This window comes from Chiloscyllium punctatum, chromosome 15, assembly GCF_047496795.1.
Source record: "Chiloscyllium punctatum isolate Juve2018m chromosome 15, sChiPun1.3, whole genome shotgun sequence".
Taxonomy (NCBI): Eukaryota; Metazoa; Chordata; class Chondrichthyes; order Orectolobiformes; family Hemiscylliidae; genus Chiloscyllium; species Chiloscyllium punctatum.
Genome location: NC_092753.1, coordinates 71,376,075 through 71,402,493, shown reverse-complemented (window position 1 = coordinate 71,402,493; position 26,419 = coordinate 71,376,075). Strand labels below are relative to the sequence as shown.

The following is a 26,419-nucleotide window of genomic DNA, read 5'->3' as shown; positions in this document are numbered from 1 at the left end:
CCACTTTCTGTGATGATGTACATTGAGTTTTTTTACCAGCATTTATTGCCCATCGTTAATTGACCAGAGGGCAGTTAAGAATCAAGAACATTGCTGTGAATCTGGAGTCACAGGTAGGCCAGACCAGGTAAGGATGGCAGATTTCCTCCCCAAAAGGATACTAGGAAAACAGATGGGCTTTCATAAACAACGGTTTCATGGTGACTGTTAGATTAGTTTTTTTTATTATTTCCTGATTTTTTTTCCATTGATTCCAAATTTCACCATCTATCACGATGGAATTTAAAGTAATGCCCTCCAAACATTAGTCTTGGGTTCTGGATTACTAGCCCAGTGACACCACAACCATGCACCCTTGCATATCATAACCATACCAAAGCAGCCTATGACAACATGCAGTAAGACCCAGACAATATTCAGGTCCAAGCTGAGAAGTGTCAAGTAACATTTGAGCCATCTGGCAGACAATGGCCACTTCCAGCAAGAGAAAATCTAAACATGACTCCACAATGTACAACAGCACTACCCTCAACAAATCCCCACGACCAACATCCTGAGGGCTACCTTTAACCACACAGTGAAATGAGAGAGCTGTTTAAATACTCTGGCTACAAATACAGGTCAGAAACTAGGAATTCTACAGACAGTAACTCACCCCTTGCCTCTTCATTGTCTGTCCATCATCTACAAGGCATTGCATTAGGAGTGCAAAAGAGTACAACAACACTTAAGAAACTTGATATTATTCAGACCAAAACACCTTCCTTGACTGGCACTTCATCCAACACTTTAAACACATACTCCCTTCATCACAAAGGCAGACTGATAGCAGTGTGTACCATCTACAAGATGCACGCAATAATACTGTGATGTTCCTTTGATGGTACCTTGATAATTGGTGACCAGTACCACCTCGGACAAGGGCAGCAGATGCACGTGAATAATCAACACCTGCACATTCCCCTCCAAGTCACACACCACGTTAACTTGGAACTATATCACCATTCCTTCAATACCAATGATGCCCAAATGCAGGACCTTACTTTCTTAACAGCACTGGATATTCATACACCTGCAAAGGTTCAAGACAGCAGCTCACCAGCATCTTCTCCAGGAAGTGCAGAATATTATTATTTCAATCTTGCTTTCTTCTAAACAAGCAACACAGTGAAACTTTATCACCTTTACCATCTTCAGTCTCTTGAGAAAGCTTCCACATCGAAAGATTTAAGTCTCAAAGTAACCAGTTATAAACTCCTGATACCTATTAATTGCTAAACACAACACATTAGTTACTGCCACCCAAGAGCAGTAGCATTAAATCTTCATTTAATTAATGATGCACTTAATTAGGATTAAATAACCACTGTACCAGGGATTAAAATCTGCACAGTTTTAATCCCTTAAAATACTACTTTCATTGTTCACTTGAACATGCTCCATCCAATTTATGAGGGAAGACTCAAAGGGTTGTGCTTTTGCACCTAAAATTTCCTCCAGCTGATCGTAGTGATAGTCTCAATCAGGGACTACATTCCCAAATAAAAATTCTCTTTGCCTCGATAAAGTGATAGTTGGAGAAGGGTGGAGCCAACTTCAGGTAATTTTCAATCAAATTTAAAAGTTGGACATTTAATATTGTATTATACTCCCAAAACAAATGCGAATTTGAAGTGTCTTATTCTACTGGAGGGTAATTTATATAATTTCACTGAAGTGAATATTACATACATTCCCATCCATCAACTTCCATATCCAGTAATAGCTCACTAGTAGCCAAGTGAAGTAAGTGTTTAAGAACAAGGATCCAATGGAGTCGTACAATCATGTCCACATCAAAGTTGAAATGAAAATAGAAAACACAACAGAAGTTGCACAAAAGAACGATAATCTTGCTGCATTGCTGCAGCAAAGGAGGGAGAGCTTGGGGCCATTGCACAAAATGAATCCAGCAATGTGTGTGCCACAGATTTGATTGTTTCCAGTATTGGTTTTATTTTTTATTTTTTTTTTCTCCAGGAAGATAGGAAAACACCCGAGTGGCCAGTGACAAGCACTGCCCTTCACATCAAAGGGCAGTGCTGTGTGATCAAAACAGTGAAGGGGAGAGTAGGGACTAAATCAAAATAGGGAGAAATAATGCACTCCACTCCCTGCGGCGCCCACCTCTCCCTGAACAACTCCAGGGTGTTGGTGGACACCGCGTGCTCCTTCTCCAAGGACACCCGGGCTCTAACGTAACCCTGGAAGAGGAGCAGGCAGTCGGCCCTAACGACCCCCTGCACGGCCCGCTGCCTGGACCTGTTGATGGCCAGTTTGGCCAGGCCCAGGAGCAGACCCACGAGGAGGTCTTCGGACCTGCCCTCCCTCCTCCGTACCGGGTGCCCGAAGATCAGGAGCGTGGGACTGAAGTGCAGCCAAAAGCAGAGAAGGTTTTTAAGAAAATCAAAAAGGGAGTGCAAACGCCCACACCCAATATATACATGGTCCACGGACTCCAAGCGACACAGAACAAGCAGTTAGGCTGGGAGTCCATGAACCACCGCAATCTGCGGTTGCAGGGGACCAGTATTGGTTTTACTGTGTTGTAAGCAAATTAAATATTTGGGTGTGACCTTCCCTCCATCTTCAGGTCAGATGTGAGGATGCGCGTGGATGATTACACGATGTTCAGAATCATTCGTTACTCAGCTGCTGAAACCATTTTTATCAGGTTGGATTGGTTTCAAATAATTCTCAGACTGCTGGCTGTAAACAATAATTTTAACATATTTACTGTTATAATAACACTCCCTTACGCTAGCCACTTCCCATACTCTTTTCTCCAAGATTCTCACATCATGTGTGTAAATTAGTTCTTTCTAAGTCACTGCAGATTATCACTGTCAGTCCTGAAGAAGGGCTTATGCCCAAAATGTCGATTCTCCTGCTCCTTGGATGCTGCCTGACATGCTGCGCTTTTCCAGCAACATATTTTTCAGCTCTGATCTCCAGCATCTGCAGTCCTCACTTTCTCCCAGTCCTTTAGGAGACTCAGTTTATCAGACTCCATTAAAGTACAATGGGTATACTAAACTACATGAAAGCCCTAAAAAGGTACGCACTACCACTCCACCCAAGTCATGCCCAAAAACTCCAGACAGACATGAAAGCAAGATGTTAACTCTGCTTTCTCTCCAAAATGCAGCCAGACCAGATTTTGTTGCAGATCCTGGAAATGAGAAAGAAAATCAGAAATTGCTATATATTTTCTGCTTTCATAATTTGTTAAGCATAATGTTTCTGGAGTAAGTAAAACTTGCACATGCCCAATTGCATAACAGGAATACTTCATTAACTGCAAGGTATTTTGCAATGTCCTGAAGTTGTGAGGTACTACAGAAATACACAAATGCACCCTCTCTACAAAGATGCTGCCTAAACTGCTGAGTTTCTTTCGCCATTTTGTTTTACCACTGATTTCCAATATATACAGAATTATGCTTTGACTATGTAAATGTAAGACATGTTTTTACAATCTCAAACCAAAAGTGACTAAACCAGCTCCATGACATTAACCAAGATATCAAAAGTAAAAGTACATTTTCTGAACTGCAACCACCATAACCTGCAGTGTATACAACCTGAACATTAAGAACAACATTTCCATTTCAATATACTGTGAACTATTCTTTCAGAAGCACCAGACAATTCTGCAAAACATTAATGTCATTTCACCACTATTAGACATTATACAATTTTTAATCACTTTGTTGAATGGTCAATACCATGAAAAGCTGTATGAGCCACAGCAGTTTAAAAATAATGGATTGAGTTAAAAGCTAAGAACCAAACAAAAATCCCCAAAAGTAGAGAAATATATTGATTCACAAAATGTAGAATTAACTTGCAGATATGATAAAGAAAACAAAATCATTTCCCCAATTAGGTTGTATTTAAAATTTGCTTTCAAAATTAGTAGCGTTTTCATATAAAAGATTTGAAGAAAAAAATACATCAAGCTGTTTTATAAAGTTCTGAGCATTTAAATATCTAAGAAATAAAACATCAAAAAGGCTGAAGCATCTGTGTATGATTACATTTTAATGTTTTTGCATTTTAAATAAAGCCTGCAATCAATGCAAACAGAGCAGATGGAGAGAGAATACCTAGCGCAGCACTTTCCTTGCCTTTTAATAAAAAACTTCACAAAACAATCCTCCCTCTATCCAAAAGGCACATTTTCCATTTGGTAGTAAATTGAATTTAAGCATTAAGGTAAGGAGTACATTTATAATTAGAAAAAAAAATAAAAGCAGAATGGTTATGACTTTTAGAAATTTTCACTTATGTTCACCAAATATTTAAGTGGAACCACTCTATTCCAGGATCATCTCCAAATGCCAAGAAAATCTTTGTCTTCTTTTCTCCATTTTCAGTCATCTTGTTAAATTCCTTTCCTTTGTGCATACTATTTCTCATCTTGACAACAAGTGAAAGGACATGGACATCTTTGGCCTCACAATTGAGATGATCAGATCAGATGCCTCAGCCACTTCACTTCCTCTCTGAACCCACCTGATCAAACTTTCTCGAAGGAGGTACCCCTCCTTCGCCAACCTTGAACTTTTTTGCTTTTCTAAAAAAAAACCTCTCTCATCTTCCCTCATCCCTTCTTTGAGCTCACCATGTCAATAAGAGACAGATCCTGCTCCCTCGACACTACACCCACTAAACTGACCACCCAACTTCATTCCTACCCCCAAAGCAGCTGATACCGTCACAAATAATCATTTACCTTTGTCCTTGTAAACTCTCTAAACTTCCTCCCTGCCCCCTGCAAAACCTTTGAATGTATTGAAGCTTCCAAATTGCAGTCTTTCCAAAAACTCCATGTCTGATCACTAATCAGGTTTCTGCCTTGACACAGAACATGAACAGTGCGCACATTTGTAAAGTGACACCCAAGTGACTATGACAGCAATGAATTACAGTGCTTCTTCTTCCTCAGCCCGACTGCCCCACTATCCTCTCCTAGTCCTGTGCAATTCTGTGCAACAGTTCTCCACTTTTCAGAGGAATGGGACAGCACCCATCTGTTTCTATCTACCTAATTACAGCAATGGCTTCTCTTTCAGTACCCAAGCTGTAATCTCTGGGGTCTTCCAAATATTAATCCTTGGTGTCCCTTCTATTTCTCATCTTGATGCTGCCTTCGTTGGCATCATATGCAAGCATAGTAGCCATGGGCACTGCATGGGCCCCAGCTATGCCTACCTCTTCGTAGGATATGTGGAACAGTCCATCTTCCGCAGCTACACTGGCACCCCCCCCCCCCCACTTCTTCCTTCGCTACATCGATGAGTGTATCGGCGCTGCCTCGTGCTCCCACAAGGAGGTTGAACAGTTCATCCACTTTACCAACACCTTCCACCTCGACCTCAAATTCACCTGGACTGTCTCAGTCTCCAACACGGACATTTACTATAAACCAACCGACTCCCACAGCTACCTTGACTACACCTCCTCCCACCCTGCCCCCTGTAAAAACACCATCCCATAGTCCCAATTCCTTCGTCTCCGCCGCATCTGCTCCCAGGACGACCAGTTCCAAAACCGTACAACCCAGATGGCCTCCTTCTTCAAGGACCGCAATTTCCCCCCAGACGTGGTCGACGATGCCCTCCACTGCATCTCTTCCACTTCCCGCTCCTCCGCCCTTGAGCCCTGCCCCTCCAACCACCACCAAGACAGAACCCCACTGGTCCTCACCTACCACCCCACCAACCTCCATGTACAGTGTATCATCCGCCATCATTTCCGCCACCTCCAAACGGACCCCACCACCAGGGATAGATTTCCCTTCCCTCCCCTATCAGCGCTCTGAAAAGACCACTCCCTCTGTGACTCCCTCGTCAGGTCCACACCCCCCCCACCAACCCAACCTCCACTCCCGGCACCTTCCCTTGCAACCGCAAGAAATGCGAAACTTGCGCCCACACCTCCCCCCTTACTTCCCTCCAAGGCCCCAAAAAATACTTCCATATCTGCCATAAATTCACCTGCACCTCCACACACATCATCTATTGCATCCGCTGCACCCGATGTGGCCTCCTCTATATTGGGGAGACAGGCTGCCTACTTGCAGAACGTTTCAGAGAACACCTCTGGGACACCCTGGCCAACCAACCCAACCACCCCGTAGCTCAACACTTCAACTCCCCCTCCCACTCCACCAAGGACATGCAGGTCCTTGGACTCCTCCATTGCCAGACCATAGCAACACGACGGTTGGAGGAAGAGCGCCTCATCTTCCGCCTAGGAACCCTCCAACCACAAGGGATGAACTCAGATTTCTCCAGTTTCCTCATTTCCCCTCCCCCCACCTTGTCTCAGTCAAATCCCTTGAACTCAGCACCACCTTCCTAACCTGCAATCTTCTTCCTGACCTCTCTGCCCCCACCCCACTCCAGCCTATCACCCTCACCTTGACTTCCTTCCACCTATTGCATTTCCAACGTCCCACCCCCAAGTCCCTCCTCCCTACCTTTTATCTTAGCCTGCTGGACACACTTTCCTCATTCCTGAAGAAGGGCTTATGCCCAAAACATCAATTGTCCTGTTCCTTGGATGCTGCCTGACCTGCTGTGCTTTTCCAGCAACACATTTTCAGCTCAGATAAAGTCAACTTTCAATTGTACGTTGACGACAGCACCAGTATCTCTCGACTCCTGCACACAGTCTCTAAATTATCAGACATCTTTCCAATATAGAGCACTTGATTAGCTGAGATTTCATCCAATTAAATATTGGAAAGATCAACATGCTATTGTCTTCAGTCTTGGCTCCAAACTCAGTTCTCCAGTTATTTGCTCAACCTGACTCCAGGGTAATAGCCTGAAACTAAAGCAACCTTCGTGTCAGTGATCCTAAATTCAGCCTAACCATATCTGTGTACCATCACGAAGAACTGCCTATTTCTATCTCCGTAAAGTTGCCCAACCTGTTTTATATCTAAGCTCATCACCTGCTGAAACCATTATTCATGGCTTTTTCAGCTCTTGACTTGACTAATCCAATGCATTTTTGTCAGGTCTCTGTGTTCAATCCCAAGTAATTTTCTTAAACCACACATAACGGCCATGTTCTTTGATCGACAGCGGCTCCCATTAAGCAATGCATGGATTTCGACATTATCATTTTTTTTGTTCACTCAGATTCCTCCAACACCTCATCCCTCCCTGCTTCTTCAATAATTACAGCCCAACAAACAAGCACAGAAGTCTTACAGCCGAGGAGGCCATTTTGCCCAGCACAACTGGACTGGCTCTTCAAAAGGAGTCTCATTGACACAGGTAATCACCAGGTTCCGCCCACCCCTATTCATACAACTTATTTGTACCGAGTTAATTATTCAGTGTCATTTTGAATGCCTCAAGTCAACCTGCCTCCAACATATTTCCAGACAATGCATTCTATATCCTAACTATCCACTGTGTCGTATTGGAGTGCTCGTCCACAAATCCCCGATGGCAGTAGGACAGGTTAATAAGGGTGGTTAAGAAGCCATATGGGACTTACTGACAAAAACTGTTGAAAATTACAAGTCAACTTAGATGCCAAGTATAGCCGGAAACTTGCATTTTGGCACTGAAGAACGGCATTGTCTAATATGCTGGGGTCAAGATATTCGCCACTATCCTAGATGCCAAGTATACCCCCAGCAATCTGAAGCAATACTGGAAACAGAGCACTTGATCAATTCATAACACCAGCCAGAGTCAGCTTGGGACATTTTCCAGCACTAAGTGAAATGTGACAGTGTGTTGTTCAGCTTTGATCAGTTGACAAATAGAGCAACCTGTCAGCCTGCAGGTATTTCATGAGGTTCCCCAAACCATTCTACTGGTTACTCAAAGCCTTTTATCGCTCTTCCATATCCAACTGATTTGATCAAAGATTTATTTCATCCCACTGATGATTCTCTTCTTCTGGAGAAAATTGGAGTAAAATTTATTTATAACTGCAAAGAGTTGGAATGCTTAAAGAAACAAGTTAACTTTTTTTTGTCACATTAAACATAATGTATACTCCACAATTTTGACATGTTTAAGAATCTCAATGAGCCAAATGGTTCAGTATCGGATCCAACGTTATAAATTTAAAAAAAGACTACATGATCTAGCTTCCTCTAATTTAATATATACTACACTGCAAATTAACTAACAAAAATTCAACTTGAAATTTATTACAGAAATTACAGGTCTATTTTATATTCTGTGTTAATGAGACCTCATTGCTCCTGTATACATATAAATCTATAATACTTGTCACTGTGGTCACACTATCCAGTATACTTAAAACCGAGATAGATAGGTTCTTGAGTATCACGGGGATCAAGGTTTACAGGGAGAAAGCGGAAGAATGGGGTCAAGAAACTTATCAGCCATGACTGAATGGCAGAGCAGACTCAATAGCCTAATCTCTGCTCCTATGTCTTATAGTCTTTTTGATCAGTTCATTGGAAACTAGAGTTTTAGTTTTCTGATTTTACCCTGCTCTTCACAGTAGGCACCATCAACTAGTAAGAAAAATAATTCAACTTCCTTTTTGCTCCCTGTACAATTATCTGCTTGTCAACTACCAGCTCAGGAGATGAAGAATGAATCAGGTCCTAATTTATCTCAAAGCGGACAAAAGACTTTGCAATATCATCCAACAGACCAATGTACCACTGGCACATCAATCAAAAAACAGCCACTCACATCTAACTACCGCCACACACATACCAACTCAATCAATCCTGCTCATTTTTGATTGCAATGAGTTGGCCGACAAAAGGGTGGAATATTGATTTTGCTAGTCTGCAATCTGGGACAAGGCCATTGGTATTTATCATAAATGTTGTCTGTCACATTAAAGCAACTGCTCAAGTGGTCCCTGTGGCTGCTTATAGATTTCAGGCTCCAAGTCAGAGAATCCCAGTCTGAAATGTCTGCCTTTCATTTGCTTTCTTTCAAAATTATTTTCCATCTGTAACAGCATACATCAAGAATGTGATGGTTATACAATTTTTATTTATACACTAATCCTCCACACAGAAAACATTAGATCAGATTAGATTACTTTACAGTGTGGAAACAGGCCCTTCGGCCCAACAAGTCCACACTGACCCGCCAAAGCGCAACCCACCCATACCCCTACATTTACCCCTCACCTAACACTACGGACAATTTAGCATGGCTAATTCACCTGACCTGCACATCTTTGGACTGTGGGAGGAAACCGGAGCACCTGGAGGAAACCCACGCAGACATGGGGAGAATGTGCAAACTCCACACAGTCAGTCGCCTGAGGTGGGAATTGAACCCAGGTCTCTGGTGCTGCGAGGCAGCAGTGCTAACCACTGTGCCACCATGCCGCCCATACAGGTAATTAGACGAGATGTGAAGTGACATATTATTGAAGTGAGAGAGGACGCATTGTACAAAAAACAACAAAGAACTGCAGATGCTGGAGATCAGAAACAAAAACATTACAGAAAAAACTCAGCATCTGTGGAGAGAAAGCAGTTAACATTTCCGGTCCAGTGGCCCTTCTTCAGTACTGCCCTTTGTTAGAGAATGTGTTATAAATTTGCTGAGGAGATCAATGTTGTTTGTAGGTAATTATGGCCCAAACACTTAAAATAATGGTAAGGCCATGTGTACTCCGCACTACTTAACCACAAACATCACAGTAACTTCAGGCAAAGGCGAATGAGCAATTAAACACAGAAATTGAAAAATTGCAGCCCATGATGTGGCACTCCATACTTGCTTCACTAAGAGTATCATGTGGTCTGGCTGTCCAATTAAATGCTTAAGTCGTGTGAAGTTGCTGGCCTTGCACAGTATATTATTCACAGACAGATCATTCATGTCATTTCAGTCTAAGCAACTTTTTAATTACCTGATACGTCTTAATTATTTTCAACCAATCTCCCTGACAGAAAATTAATTCCAACAGAGGTGCTGCATTTTGGTAGCACAAATCAAAGCAAGACGTATACACTTAATGGCAAGTTCCTGGGGAGTGTTTCTGAACGAAGAGACTTTGGAATGCAGGTTTATAGTTCCTTGAAAGTAGAGTACCAGGCAGATGGAATACTGAAGGCGGCATGTGATACACTTGCCTTTATTGGTCAGTGCACTGAATTTGCAGTTGGCAAGTCGTGTTGCGGCTGTGGTTAGGCCACTTGTGGAATATTGCATGTAATTCTGTTCTCCCAGCTATAGGAAGGATGTTGTGAAACTTGAAGTGGTTCAGAAAAGGTTTACAAGGATGTTTCCAGGGTTGGAGGGTTTGAGTATAGGGAGAATCTGAATAGGCTGGGATTATTTTCCCTGGAATGTTGGAAGCAGAGGGGTGACCTTAGAGGTTTATAAAATCATAAAATCACAGGTTTAAGGTGAGAGGGATAAGCTTTAAAAGGGACCAAAGGGGCAATATTTTCACGCGGGGATGGTGCTTATATGGAATTAGCTGCCAGAGGAAGCAGTAGAGGCCGGTACAATTACAACAGTTAAAAGAAATCTGGATGGGTATATGAATAGGAAGGGTTTAGTGGGATCTGGGTCGAATGCTCGCAAATGGGACTAGGTTAGTTTAGGATAACTGGTTGGCGTGGATGAGTTGGACGAAGAATCCTTTTCGGTGCTGTACAACTGTGTGACATAGAAACTAGGAGGAGGAGCCTGCTCTGCCTTTCAATATGATCATAGCTGACTGTCTCTCAACGCCACCATCCCACTTTCTCCCTCATACATCTTGCCACCTTTAGCCTCGAGGAATCTATTTCCTCCTTGTTATATATATATAAAAGTGACTTGGCTTCCACAACTCCCAAGGGTTCACCACTCATTGTGCAAATAAATTTCTCCTCATCTCAGTCCAAATATCCTGAAACTATGGGCCCTTGTTCTGGAACTCCTACCCAGGCAAAACATCATCCCTGCAAGCAGATTGCCCAGCCCTATCAGAATTTTAGATTTCAATAAGACCCCCTGCTCATTGTTCTAAACTCCAGTAAATAACAGGCCCAGTTGACCCAATCTCTCCTCATACGAAAAACGTCATCGCAGGAATCACCCGTGCACATCTGATACACTCCCTCTATGCTAAGTACATCTTTCATTAGGTAAGGGGACCAAAACTACAAAATGGTGTGTAATCACATTAATTTAGGTTTAAATTGCTGGAGGTCATTGAAAGATTTTTTCACTTTTGATTGAGAGAGAGAGAGAGAGAGAGAGAGAGAGAGAGAGAGAGAGAGAGAGAGAGAGAGAGAGAGAGAGAGAGAGAGAGAGAGAGAGAGAGAGAGAGAGAGAGAGAAGAGAGAGCGCAAGAAACAAACAGTATCTTTTTCTATCCCCATGCTTTTGCAAACATAATTTACACTTTGATGTTCATTTCACAATCCTACAATCTGATTAGTTAAGATGATATACAGTTGTTTGGCCACTTCCTTTAAATCCTAAATGCCCTGTAGAGGTTGCCACACTGTTTCCATCACATACTTCCAACAGCTGGCAAGACAAATTAACATAGAAATTAAATTGTCTTGGGGATGTCTAACTAATGATAGGTGATGACTAGTTCCAGGAATTTTGTGGTTAACGTACTTCATGTATAGATTTCTAAAAGTATTGAATATATTGGAATGCTATGAGTCACTTCCTCAAAATTGAGTATAGACAGAAATTGTTGATGTGTCCTCAAGGATTGTCTACACAGTAGCTGCATGCATGTAATTCTGAACACCTCAAATTTGATCTGGATTGTGATGGGGGCAGGAGGAACAATATAGATCAGGTTGATTTTAACATCTACTAAGTTTATAATCCTGGATCTGCATTTTAATGGTAGTGGCTCTGAATAAACATGTTGCCGTTGTTTTGCATTTTTATTTGAAATGTCGGACTTATTTTTGTGAGGAAATTATTTGTTGAAAAGTAGGAAATAATCTTATACTTTATTGGCACAGGGGACAGTGAATAAGATTCAGCAAAAGCATTCGGAATTAGAAGCTCCAGTTGCTTCTGTGTCACAAAGTCTAGTACAAAAACAAAGTGCCACTTGTGACTTCCAGCTGAATGGGGCAGTTTCATTGAATTTTAAAGGTTCTTGAGTTTCAGTTGTAAGGCTTGTGATCATGAAAGCTAAGGTTAATCTCGCACTGGAATACTGACATACTGTAAATGGTACAGGTTAACCTTAACGCTAATTGCAAAGGATCACAAACAGGGGAGGTAACATTAGAGCACTTGCATTTACTGTGGATTGCGGCATAACTGGCTGAAATGGTGGTGGTGGTGGTGGTGGGCGGGGCGGTGTGGTGGTGGTGAATCCATGTTTCCGTGGTATGAAGAGAAAGCTGGTTGAGGACATAGATGGTATTTTGAAGTGAAGCTACTAGTCAGTGTCATAACAGAGGGTGGTAGAGAAGCACATGAATCTGAAATGATTAATATCAAAAAAGCACCTGCAGTTGAACTAGGATACTATTTTTTAAAAAAATCTGCATTGAGATCAGATACACTAAACTACAGGGATGTTGTAAGGTGCTCTGAAACCATCATTTTTGGATCATAGTTACTGCTGTACTGTAGGAAGCGCAGCTATCAATTTGTACATAGCAAACAAATAGTGATAATAATCAGATAATCTGTACTGATGGTGTTGACTCAGAGGCAAACATTGGCCAGAACACCTCATGGTTGTTCTTCACACAACATCATGGATTTTGTTTTAAAATGAGACAGATGGGGTCCTTGATTTAATGTTCCATTTGCAACACAACACCTCTGACAGCGCAGCATTCCCTCAGGGATGCACTCAAACTGTCAGCCTAAATTTTGCCTCCCATTCTTTGGACTGAAACTTAAACCCCAGGGTCTTCAGTCTCAGAAGTGGCAATGCTACGACTAAACCAATGGCTAACACCCACATACATGTCGAGGATTAGAGGTTACAGGGAAGCTTGGACATCTTGGATTAAACAGAAGAAATGGCAGCAATGCAAATTCTAAATCAGTTATTTATAGTCATGAAGGCAAACAATAAACTTTCACTCTTGTTGATATTTCAATTAACTCAAGACTGCCTACAATATATGATGATTTTTAATCTATGAGAAATGGTGTATTTTTAAATTTTGAAAATTGCCAAGATAAATAGTGTTTTGTTTGTGTATGTTGATATAACATTATCAATGATTAGCCACCCACTACCAATGAGCCTAGTTCTGGAGAACAGAACTAATTATCTATAACCACTGGGTCTAAACCTAACCTGAACTCTTACTCATGGGAGAACTCAAACAAGAGGAGATTGGCAACATTTTTATACGGGTTGCATATTCTTGACTGTACAATAAATTTAAAGGATTTATTTGTATCCAACATGGAAATGTGTTTTTATTCCTCCTCTCCAATGTTACCAAATCAATTTCAAAATTATCTCAGTTTAGCATGGGGCTTAAGACACACCTCTTACAAACACAACTACAAACTAAAGTTCAGAAAGTAACACGAATGAATCATTAAATAAGACATGACAACTGCAAACTTTGAAACACTGCAACATTCAAAAAGAGATTGGCTTTAGCATTCATGTTATGGTTAGGCACGAAGCTTAACAACTATAAAAGGAGAATTAGTCTGTAGGCCATGTATGAAAAAAAACCTGCCTCTTTAAAATGTTCACCAAAAACCTGATGGGAACCCATCCCCCATCCCCAGCTTTCCACTCAATCTCTGAACTACTCCAGAAAACCCTCACTCCGCTGTTTCATGGCCCGAGGGGACAGAAAAAGTACAAACGTACTAAACATTTATTAAAAAGAGCACAAACTAACTCAACAAGAGGCATGGAAAGCCCCTCTCCCCACCGAGAGAGAAACTACTGTGAAGAGACAGAGAGAAATCGCAGAGTTTGCCGCTACCGCCGTCTCTCTAACCCACCTTTCTGTCCGATCGCGCTGCTTAATGCTGTAAGCAAGTAGAAAAAGATGCCGAGCTTTCTGATGGCTTTTCCTCTCAGCGTCCCAGCCTCCATGCCGAGATGAGAAGGGAAGGCATAATGTGGCGGAGTTGTTGAACGATCGCACTCCGGCTCTCTGTTTCTCTCTCTCTATCTGCCGCGATTAAGAGCCAATTCTCAACCACATTCACTGACTGGTCAACCACTTCCTCCGCTTCCGCTCATCCCACAATGCAGCCTGTCTGTTGGACACATTCCCCTGGGTGGGCACGGCTGCTCTATGTACTCTCCCTTGACTCCCCTCCAGCCCCTTTCAGCTGCATCTCCCCCCCCCCCCCCCCAACACCACTTTACCCCCCTCGCCAACACTTCGGGAACTGAGTCAAGATGTTCCTGCAGTTGGGTTGCACCTGAACTTAGCTTGGACAACTGAAATTCACTACAATATTTCTATTTATTGCTTTTATTCGCAGGCATTGCGGGACAAATGAATTCAGTGATACCAACAGAAAACTCAAGGACAAAGTGTAAGTATTCTTAATCTCAATGCCACCTGGAGATGGGGGTGGGGTGGGGTGGGGGGCCTGGTTGGGTTATGGCTTTTGAATGTGTAAGAGAGGACATGGGTGAACCAGCCTCAGTGCCCTCATACTACAAAAAAGAAATCAGCCTGAATCCTCATTTCCATTTCCACGAATCACTGCTGCTGGAAAATGCACATCTGGATAAGGATGGGTTTTATTTGCAAGCTGCTCTCATGGAAAAGCTTGCTGAGCATTGTAGCCCAACATGAGTCACCATACTTAGAGAGAAGAAAATTTACACAGGCTGGTTTGTTAGTAACACATAGTGCTAGATCTTGAAAAGTCATGATCTGAATGCTCTGTGTCATCTCATTGTATGCGAACAAAGTAATATTTGGAAAGACAAAAGGAAAATACATAGATGCTAGAAATCTGAAATAAAAACAGAAATACTCAATAAATCTGGCAGCACCTGTAGAGAAGGAAATAGAGAATGATTCAGAACCATGACATTTTCATCGACAATGTGAAATATTAACTCGATCTCTCTCTCTCTCTCTGCAGATTCTGCCACCACTGCAGAGGATTTCTGGCATTTTCCATTACCGTTTCTAAAGATAACACAACACTAAGTTATAGTCTAATAGGTTTATTTGGAAGCAATAGCTTTCGGAGTGCTGCACCTTCATCAGGACAAGCACCTGAAGGAGCAACACTCCGAAAGCTAGTGCTTCCAAATAAACCTGTTAGACTCTAACCTGGTGTTGTGTGATTTTTAAATTTTGTCCAGCCCAGTCCAACACCGGTACTTCCAAGCCATTTCTAAAGATATCTTTAGAGTCTAATTCTTTCTCAATGTCTGTTTACAATTGACCATAGTTGCTGCAGAGTAATACAGGAAAGCTTTTGTTTTGTAAAAGGCATAATAAAATTGATTACTTCCTGTAAGATCACTAATATTTCTAAGTTAATCCAATTAAATTTTAATTCAAAATTTTTTTATCTGCTTCCTTCACAATGGTTGCATTAGGCAAGGCAGGGGTGGGTTGTACACTCTTTGGATTAGAGCTGGTGACATTGCTTAAAATTTTGTTTAATCTACTTATGTTAAAATTGTACTCGCTGAAATAATAGCAAGAGCAGGAATTGGCATCATGCCTGTGTGAATTCAATTGCATGTTCCTATAAGCTGCTAATGGTTTGTCCCCAAATTCTTTGTTCTAGCCATTAGACAGATCTGCTAGTCACAATAACTTTCCTTTTTATCAGGCCGGGGGTCCCTTTCCTTCTGCCAGATCTCCATTGATGGGCATCAATATGTTAGCACCATCTGTATTTACGATACTCACCTGAACATAAGATTAGGAAGAGTGGACAACTCAGGGTGATAAAAGTGAGTGGGAGTCTGGTTGAGGGGAGCACAGGCACTTGTCTGGGGTCTCCTCCAAAATCATCAAAAAGCCACCTCCTGTGCATGTCCTTCTATGGAGAAAGTAAATATAGTTTTGACCAGGGACAGAAAAGTTAGCACTCCTGACTAGAGAAAACTCAACTCTGACTATTCACCTCAACAGACTTGGCCTGAAGTGACAATGTAAAACCAGCATGTTTGAGTCTCTGCATAATTTATGACTCTTTTGATGGTCACAACTCTGAGTTTCAGATTTTCCACCCCAGTGTATATTTTCCTAGTCTAGGAGATGGAACATAGATGGGATTAATGTCAGCCAAGTGAAAATACGTTTTGCTTTTTTAGCACTACCATATTTAAATGCAGTTGGTTGCTTCAAGGACACTGATGTTAGTATGCCTGTCTTCCCAGCTCTTGCGGCTAATCCTTCTCAAGCAGTGTTGATGGTACTTCTCAAGGTCCTTCAGGTAGCATTGACTTGTAGTCCAAATTTTGGAGCCACAAAGAAGAATCAGAAGAGTGTTTGCCTTAAATACAAAGTTCATCCTTAAGTGTTCAAAAGAGACCATGTTCATCCAAAACCAACTCCTCTGTGCTAGCCATGTTCATAGGATGGCTGGTTTCGACTGGCAAAGCAAATCTTCTTTGCTCACCAGAAAGAAGGCACTTGAACGAGCGAAATACAAAAGATGCATTTCAAAGCCTCCATGAAGACTTCCTTCAAGAAATGCAACATAAATATCAATGCATGAGAAATGTGTTCAGATGAAAAATATACTCAGAAACATGAAGCTCCAATGTGAATGTAATTAATTCTTTGTGAAGCCCCGTCCTCAAGAGGAATTATGGAAAAGGAGCTGGAGAATGGAATGCCAGCGATCTTGAGGCTAAAGGACCAGTTTACCTTCTGGAAGTACCTGCCAAATGGGGGGTTGGAGATGTGGCTCTAGGGTCAGGTTCGTTAGCCACATGAGGATACACATGTTTGTGTCTGTTGAACCCATGATCAGTGACACAAAATTTCCAAGGTGGACAATTATACTCATTAGGGAATTTTTGCCATTGCTGATTTAAATGCGAAATCTTTCCTTCTTGCTTTTCCTTTGTTTCCACAACTGATTGTAAATCAGAGACAACCAAGGGAAATTTGACTTGAAACAACCAACCTTGGGTCTGAAAATTGTCAAGTAAACATCACGATACAACTGCTGAAATGAAGTAACAGCTGGTTAGGAATGAGCTTCTGATATAAACATCTTCTCACACAGCAGAATGCAGCATTTTCCATAGGTGAGTCATCACATCCCTTCTGAGAAACAGCAACTCAATACAGTAATTACACATCCCAGTTTGATGGCATTTAGAAAGCCTGGAAATGAGAGAGAACATGCATCTTACAGTCTCACTGTGGGGAAGTACTGGGATGCAAACATTACTGTAGAATAGGGAGGATCTTCTAGAAGAAACTGAGGACTGCAGATGCTGGAGATCAGAGCTGAAAATGTGTTGCTGGAAAAGCGCAGCAGGTCAGGCAGCAATTCCTGATGAAGGGCTTTTGCCCGAAACATCGATTCTCCTGCTCCTTGGATGCTGCCTGACCTGCTGCGCTTTTCCAACAACACATTTTCAGCTGTAGAATAGGGAGGCACATTTAGAATGGTGGGCTTAAATTATTGAAGCTTCATTGAAATACATTTATTGATGAGAGACAACATGAGACTTTTAGAGTTGAAGGCAAAGATGAAGATATCGTTGTGAAGGCAGTTGTGATTTGACCAGCTTATTGACAATAGTGAAACATAGAGTGGTTCATGAGAGTGCTTCTTTTGGATCATTATGGTGTTTATAATTAAAATCTCACCAATCATCTTTCAAACTACTTTTGTATTAAATGAAACCTCTTTCATTTTCTTCTTTTCCTCTTTATCTTTTGCAGTAGAAATGTTGATTACCTTGCATCTTCCAGTATCTCTTGGAGCATTCCATTATTAGCAAAGTTATGCAGGACACAGAAACCTAAATCTGATTGTTGAGTAGTGCCCCAGTTGACCCGATCATACATTGGACAAGCTGTTTCAGCACCATAATTATATCTTTTACAAGAACTTGATTGGAGGCATGACCCTCAGTGCATGTCCTTCTGTCCTCAGCTTTCCATCTGTCTCAACATTATTTCCTTTGGTTTTAATGGAAACAAAAATCAGGAGAGAGGTTAATCAGGTGTTGATTTGTGATCGTCCATTTGACAATATCGCACAATGATTGACGGTTGGAACTGGATATGGAGAGGTCAGGGATGAGATTTTGGGCAATAGGGAGATAAGGGGTTAGGACTGGTAGTAGATGAGGTTATGGGGCACGACAGACAATTTGGATCAGGGAAGACCAACATTGGCTGTGGTGTTAAGGAAATATAGGGCTCAGGAGGGAAGGAGATCAGGGTTTGGTGTTGAGAATGGGGAGGGAAATGTTGGGAGTTGTGGAGGTCAGAGATTGAAAATGCTAGTGGGAAGGATCAGGAGTCAGCACCATTAAAGTGAATGTCCAAGAAATGCATGCTTACATTTGATTAGTACTGTGAGGATCCCTCTAGTGCATCCTGATTACATATCTACATCTTTTTTTGAAGTATGCAGTCAGATTGTGGGTTACATTGTACCAGTCCTTGAACATGAGAAAGTTGGAAATCCACAGCTTACAATGCTCAATGCAAATTAACACACAATGTTTCTTTAATGTGACAATTAATCCTGAATGGTTACATCATAAGTATAAAACATAGGGTGGCACGGTAGCTCAGTGATTAGCACTATTGCCTCACAGCACCAGGGACCCAGGTTTGATTCCAGCCTCAGGCAACTGTCTGTGTGGAGTTTGCTTATTCTCCCTGTGTCTGCATGAGTTTCCTCTGGGTGCTCTGGTTTCTTCCTACAATCCAAAGATGTGCAGGTTAGATGAATCGGCCATGCTGAATTGCCCATAGTATTCAGGGGTGTTTAGGTTAGGTGCATTAGTCATGAGAAATGTACAGAAATAGAGTAGAGGATTCGGATTGGGTTTGGGAGGGATATTCTTCAGAGGACTTGTCGGGCCAAATGGCCTATTTCCATACTGTAGGGATTCTATGATTCTATGAAAATTCACGTGATAGTGTTCCTATGCATCTGCTGTCTATATCCTTTGAGGTGGAAGAGGTTGCGGGTTTAGATGGTGCTCTCGAAAGATCTTTGGTAAGCTTCTGGAATGCATCTTGTAGGAAGGACACACTGCTGCCACAGTGTGTTGATGATGAAGAGAGTGATGAAGATGGAGGACAGGGGATGATTACCAGGCAGGCTGCTTTGTCATCAATGGTATCAAGCTTCTTGAATGTTATTGGAGTTACACTTGTCCAGGCAAGTGGAGGGTATTCTGTCACATTCTGACTTGTGCTTTCGAGATTTTGTGGACAAGCAGTGGGGATACAGTATTTCTAGCCTCTTATAAAATCCAGTATTTGATTTTCAGCATCTGCAGTCATTGTTTTTACCTTGTTGATTTTAACCCTACTGCGAATCCTCTTGCAAGGATGCCTGCCTTGAAGAAGTTTTCCTCCTCTCTCTACAAGAATCTCAGGGAGTCCCTCTCCCACTGCAACTCCCAGGTTATTTCCTCTGCTCTGAAGCTCTTCAACCATGTTGTGAAACAAACTCGGTACCACAGCCACATTTGCTTCCTCAGTGCCTGCCTCCGTAACCAACTCATCCCACACGGACTCCAGACCACCTTTAAACCAGCAGAGTTCGGACCCGAACAGGACAAACAGTACAGACTACAGATTCAAAAACACCAGCAACAGTTCTTCAACATCCTCCGCTCCACGCTTGCAGCAATGCGCCGGCACCTAACCTCTCTCCAGTCATCCCTACCTCAGCTGAGGGCCACACTCTCTCAGAATTGCAAAGGACCCACTCTGTACTACATCCTCAGGATAATTCATACTCTCAACAAACAGTATTTCAATTCCATCTCAAACATCAAAAACTGTAAGTACAACAAACTTTTATCCACCCACCTCCATAACCAGCGCTCCTCAAACATTCCAGAAGATTCCCCTGGCCTCGGAAACGCCATTAGCCATGCGGCTGACGCAGCTACCACCCCCATGCTGCGTGATGATGTCACTTCCGCCCACATCATGGCCACTCCCACAGCCACTTCCGGCCCTCACATCATCGCTGATGCCACACGCTCAGTGACTCCCGCCACCCCTACTGCCATGATCACCACCACTTCCGCCTCCACCAGCGCCACTCACCTGCATTCTGCTGACACGCCCCCCACAGACCCCACTGTCACTATCCCCATACCCCAGAACCCCGAGGGCAACATCACCCCTGCTCATGCCTCCACCCCCGTTCCCCCCACCATCACACCCACTCCAGGTACTGGCTCCGACCCCACTCCCAGCTCCACACCCACACCAGATCCCAGCTCCCAGCCCTGCCGAGTTTTCACCATCCCCCCAGACCTCCCCCTCACTGAGGACGAACGATCAGTCCTCAGCAAAGGACTCACCTTCATCCCCCTCCGTCCACGCATCAATGAATGTAATACACGACGTGACATCGAACAATTCTTCCGTCGCCTCCGCCTCCGAGCTTACTTTCACAATCAGGACTCCCGCCCACCTTCCAAGGACCCCTTCACCCACCTCCAACACACTGCATCCACCTGGACACCCCGCGCTGGCCTATTACCTGCCCTCGACCTCTTCATTTCCAATTGCCGCCGGGACATTAACCACCTCAACCTGTCATCCCCCCTCCCCCACTCCAACCTCTCACCCTCACAACGCGCAGCCCTCCAATCCCTCTGCTCCAATCCCAACCTCACCATCAAGCCAGCGGATAAAGGGAGCGCAGTGGTAGTATGGCGCACTGACCTCTACACCGCTGAAGCCAAACGTCAACTCGAGGACAGGTCTTCCTACTGCTCCCTCGACCATGACCCCAACCCCCATCACCAAACCATCATCTCCCAGACCATACAGAACCTCATCACCTCAGGAGATCTCCCACCCACAGCTTCCAACCTCATAGTCCGGGAACCCCGCACTGCCCGGTTCTACCTCCTTCTCAAGATCCACAAGCCTGACCACCCTGGCCGACCCATTGTCTCAGCATGCTCCTGCCCCACTGAACTCATCTCTACCTACCTCGACACTGTCCTATCCCCCCTAGTCCAGGAACTCCCCACATACGTTCCAGACACCACCCACGCCCTCCACCTCCTCCAAGACTTCCGTTTCCCCGGCCCCCAGCGCCTTATCTTCACCATGGATATCCAATCCCTCTACACCTCCATTCGCCATGACCAGGGACTCCAAGCCCTCCATTTTTTCCTCTCCAAACGTCCCCAACAGTACCCTTCCACTGACACTCTCATTCGTTTGGCCGAACTGGTCCTCACCCTTAACAATTTCTCCTTTGAATCCTCCCACTTCCTCCAGACCAAAGGTGTAGCCATGGGCACACGTATGGGCCCCAGCTATGCCTGTCTCTTTGTTGGCTATGTAGAACAGTTGATCTTCCGTAATTACACCGGCACCACTCCCCACCTCTTCCTCCGCGACATTGATGACTGCATTGGCGCCACCTCGTGCTCCCGCGAGGAGGTTGAGCAATTCATCAACTTCACCAACACATTCCACCCTGACCTTAAATTTACCTGGACTATCTCTGACACCTCGCTCCCCTTCCTGGACCTCTCCATCTCCATTAGTGACGACCGACTTGACACTGACATTTTTTACAAACCCACTGACTCCCATAGCTACCTGGATTACACCTCTTCCCACCCTATCTCTTGCAAAAATGCCATCCCATATTCCCAATTTCTCCGCCTCCGCCGTATCTGCTCCCAGGAGGACCAGTTCCACCATAGGACACACCAGATGGCCTCCTTCTTTAGAGACCGCAATTTCCCTTCCCATGTGGTTAAAGATGCCCTCCAACGCATCTCGTCCACATCCCGCACCTCCGCCCTCAGACCCCACCCCTCCAACCGTAACAAGGACAGAACGCCCCTGGTGCTCACCTTCCACCCTACAAACCTTCGCATCAACCAAATCATCCACCAACATTTCCGCCACCTCCAAAAAGACCCCACCACCAGGGATATATTTCCCTCCCCACCCCTTTCCGCCTTCCGCAAAGACCGTTCCCTCCGTGACTACCTGGCCAGGTCCACACCCCCCTACGACCCACCCTCCCATTCTGGCACTTTCCCCTGCCACCGCAGGAACTGTAAAACCTGTGCCCACACCTCCTCCCTCACCTCTATCCAAGGCCCTAAAGGAGCCTTCCACATCCATCAAAGTTTCACCTGCACATCCACCAATATCATTTATTGTATCCGTTGCTCCCGATGTGGTCTCCTCTACATTGGGGAGACTGGGCGCTTCCTAGCAGAGCGCTTTAGGGAACATCTCCGAGACACCTGCACCAATCAACCAAACCACCCCGTGGCCCAACATTTCAACTCCCCCTCCCACTCTGCCGAGGACATGGAGGTCCTGGGCCTCCATCACCGCCGCTCCCTCACCACCAGACGCCTGGAGGAAGAACGCCTCATCTTCCGCCTCGGAACACTTCAACCCCAGGGCATCAATGTGGACTTCAACAGCTTCCTCATTTCCCCTTCCCCCACCTCATCCTAGTTTCAAACTTTCAGCTCACTTACTGTCTCCTTGACTTATCCGACCTGCCTATCTTCTTTTCCACCTATCCACTCCACCCTCTTCTCTTTGACCTATCACCTTCATCTCCTCCCCCACTCACCCATTGTACTCTATGCTACTCTCTCCCCACCCCCACCCTCCTCTAGCTTATCTCTCCATGCTGCAGGCTCACTGCCTTTATTCCTGATGAAGGGCTTTTGCCCGAAACGTTGATTTCGCTGCTCGTTGGATGCTGCCTGAACTGCTGTGCTCTTCCAGCACCACTAATCCAGTATTTGATTTTCAGCATCTGCAGTCATTGTTTTTACCTTGTTTATACCTTTTATATGTCTAGCCTAGTTCACTTTCTAGCCATTGGTAACCTCAAGGCTGTTTATTGTGGGAGAATTCAATGATGATAACGCCATTGAATGTTAAGGGGCAATGATTAAATTCTGTCTTGCTGAAATTGGTCATTTCCTGGTACTTGTGTGGGGAAAGTGCTATGCATTGTTGCATATGATCACAGACTCTTCTGTATCTAAGGACTCATGAGTGTTGGACTATAACCAGGTGTTGTGTGATTTTTAACTTGGTTAAATACTAGCATCTGTGCTACTGGCAACTTCAGGAGGAGGCTGAGATGGATTATCTGCTCATCACTTCTGGCTGAAGATGGATGTGAGTACATCAGCCTTGTCTATTGCACAGATCATTCAGGATGGAGATATTAGTGGAGCCTCCACCTCCTGCCCATTGTTTAATTTTCACCATAATTCATGGTGACGTGGCAGGACCGCAGAGCTTACATCTAATCAGTTAGTTGTCAGGTCATTTACTCCTGTCTATTGCATGCTACTCCTATAGTTTGGCATACATGTAGTCCTATGTTGTAGCTTTTCCAGGTTGACACTTCATTTTTAGTTATGCCTGGTGCTGTTCTTGGCAGGCCCTCCTGCATACTTCATTGATCCATGCCTGATCCCCGAGCTTGATGTAATGGTCTAGTATCAATGTTGAGGACTCCAGGGCAGCTATCCCCTAACTGCATACCATTGCGCTGCCACCTCAAATATGATTTGTTGAGTATGTCAATGTCAGGCTTTTACTTGACTGTTTTGTAGCTCTCACAATCTTGCCGCAACCCCCATATAGAGTCATAGAGATGTTCAGCACGAAAACAGGCCCTTTGGTCCAACTTGTCCATGCCGACCAGATATCCCAACCCAATCTAGTCCCACCTGCCAGCACCCGCCCATATCCCTCCAAATCCTTCCTATTCATATACCCATCCAAATGCCTCTTAAATGTTGCAATTGTACCAGCCTCCACCACTTCCTCTGGCAGCTTATTCTATAAACGCACCATCCTCCGCGTGAAAAAGTTGCCCCTTAGGTCCCTTTTATATCTTTCCCCTCTCACCCTAAATCTATGCCCTCTAGTTCTGGTCTCCCCCACCCCAGGGAAAAGACTTTGTCTATTTATGCTATCCATGCCCCTCATAATTTTGTGAACCTCTATAAGGTCACCCCTCAACCTCTGATGCTCCAGGGAAAACAATTCCAGCTTGTTCAGCCTCCCCCTATAGCTCAAATTCTCCAACCCTGACAACATCCTTGGAAATCTTTTCTGAACCCTTTCAAGTTTGACAACATCTTTCCAATAGGAAGGAGACGAATTGCATGCAATATTCCAACAGTGGCCTAACCAATGTCCTGTACAGCCGCAACATGACCTCCCAACTCCTGTACTCAATACTCTGACCAATAAAGGAAAGCGTACCAAATGCCTTCTTCACTTTCCTATCTACCTGTGACTCCACTTTCAAGGAGCTATGAAACTGCACTCCAAGGTCTCTTTGTTCAGCAACACTCCCCAGGACCTTACCATTAAGTGTATAAGTCCTGCTAAGATTTGCTTTCCCAAAATGCAGCACCTCACATTTATCTAAGGTAAACTCCATCTGCCACTTCTCAGCCCATTGGCCCATCTAATCAAGATCCCGTTGTAATCTGAGATAACCTTCTTTCCTGTCCATTACACCTCCAATTTTAATGTCATGTGCAAACTCAGTAACTATGCCTCTTATGCTCACATCCAAACCATGTATATAAATGATAAAAAGTAGAGGACCCAACACCGATCCTTGCGGCACTCCACTGGTCACAGGCCTCCAGTCTGAAAAACAACCCTTCTCCAGCACCCACTGTCTTCTACCTTTGAGCCAGTTCTGTATCCAAATGGCTAGTTCTCCTTGTATTCCATGAGATCTATCCTTGCTAATCAATCTCCCATGGGGAACCTTGTCAAGCACCTTACTGAAGTCCACATAGATCATGTCCACCATTCTTCCCTCATCAATCCTCTTTGTTACTTCTTCAAAAAACTTAATCAAGTTTGTGAGACATGATTTCCCACGCACAAAGCCATGTTGACTATCCCTAATCAGTCCTTGCCTTTCCGAATAAATGAACATCCTGTCCCTCAAGGTTCCCTCCCACAACTTGCCCACCACTGACATCAGGCTCACTGGTCTATAGTTCCCTGGCTTGTCCTTACCACCTTTCTTAAACAGTGGCACCACGTTAGCCAACCTCCAGTCTACCGGCACCTCACCTGTGACTGTTGATGATACAAATATTTCAGTAAGAGACCCAGCAATCACTTCCTTAGCTTCCCACAGAGTTCTAGGGTACATCTGATCAGGTTCTGAGGATTTATCCACTTTATGCATTCCAAGACATCCAGCACTTCCTCCTCTCTTATATGGACATTTTCAAGATGTCACCATCTATTTCCCTGCATTCTATATCCCATATGTTGGTACGCAGAACTTTGCAAGATCATGTATCTGCTGTTGTCATTTTTGGTGCCTGAGTCAATGTTAGATAGTTCTTCCTATTTCATTCCCTTGTTTAGACTTCATAGCAGTTTTCCAACTGAGTGGCTCGCTGGGCCATTTCAGAGGCAACCACAATATTGTGAGTGTAAAGTCACATGTAGGCCAGACCAAGTAATCTTGGAGATTTCATTCCCTAAAGGGTAATAGTGAACAATGACAATCAACAATATAGATTAGATTCCCTACAGTGTGGAAACAGGCCCTTCAGCCCAACTAGTCCACACCGACTCTCCGGAGAGTAACCCATCCAGACCCATTCCCCTAACTAATCCACCTAACTCCATGGGCAATTTAACATGACCAATTTATCTAACCTGCACATCTTTGGACTGTGGGAGGAAACCAGAGCACCCAGAGGAAACCCTCGCAGACACGGAGAGAATGTGCAAACTCCACACAGACAGTTGCCTGAGGCTGGAATTGAACCCAGGTCCCTGGCGCTGTGAGGCAGCAGTGCTAACCACTGAGCCACCGTGCTGCTAATTATATGCCTAACATTAGGTTATCTTTTAATTCCAGATTTTATTGAAAACAAATTTCAAGCATCTGTTGGGGTGGTATTTGAACTCATAATCCCCAGAATATTTATCTGGCGCTCTTGATTACTAGTCAAGTGACATTTCAAGTGACCTCCATGATGGTCATTGTTAGCTTTGTACCCCTGCAAACTATAGTAGCAATTGTACCATCTACAAGTCACACTACAACAACTTGCCAAAGTTGCTTTAAGAGTGTGTCTTAAAGCTATACCTTTACCTTAATATTCCTACAAGAATAAGGACAACAAGTGCATGGAATATCATCATCCACAAGTTGCCATCAAAATCATTCACTTTCCTGATATGGAAATATATTGCTATTCCTTCATCTTCACTGGGCCA

The 26,419-nt window shown here is 43.8% G+C and overlaps 2 protein-coding genes across 2 annotated transcripts in view; one reads left to right on the top strand and one right to left on the bottom strand.

The window, feature by feature from the left end:
• dcbld2 (discoidin, CUB and LCCL domain containing 2) overlaps positions 1–14,219 on the bottom strand; it is a 124,607-nt gene extending 110,388 nt beyond the window's left edge. The window contains exon 1 of the mRNA XM_072585428.1: positions 13,983–14,219. Within this exon, the coding sequence (XP_072441529.1) occupies positions 13,983–14,076 (94 nt within the window). The 5' untranslated portion in view covers positions 14,077–14,219. The remainder of the gene's footprint in view (positions 1–13,982) is intronic.
• A 117-nt stretch (positions 14,220–14,336) lies between these two features.
• Positions 14,337–26,419, top strand: part of LOC140485861 (uncharacterized) — a 48,295-nt gene continuing 36,212 nt past the window's right edge. The window contains exons 1-2 of the mRNA XM_072584316.1: positions 14,337–14,528; positions 16,348–21,913. Of these exons, the coding sequence (XP_072440417.1) occupies positions 19,505–21,913 (2,409 nt within the window). The 5' untranslated portion in view covers positions 14,337–14,528; positions 16,348–19,504. The remainder of the gene's footprint in view (positions 14,529–16,347; positions 21,914–26,419) is intronic.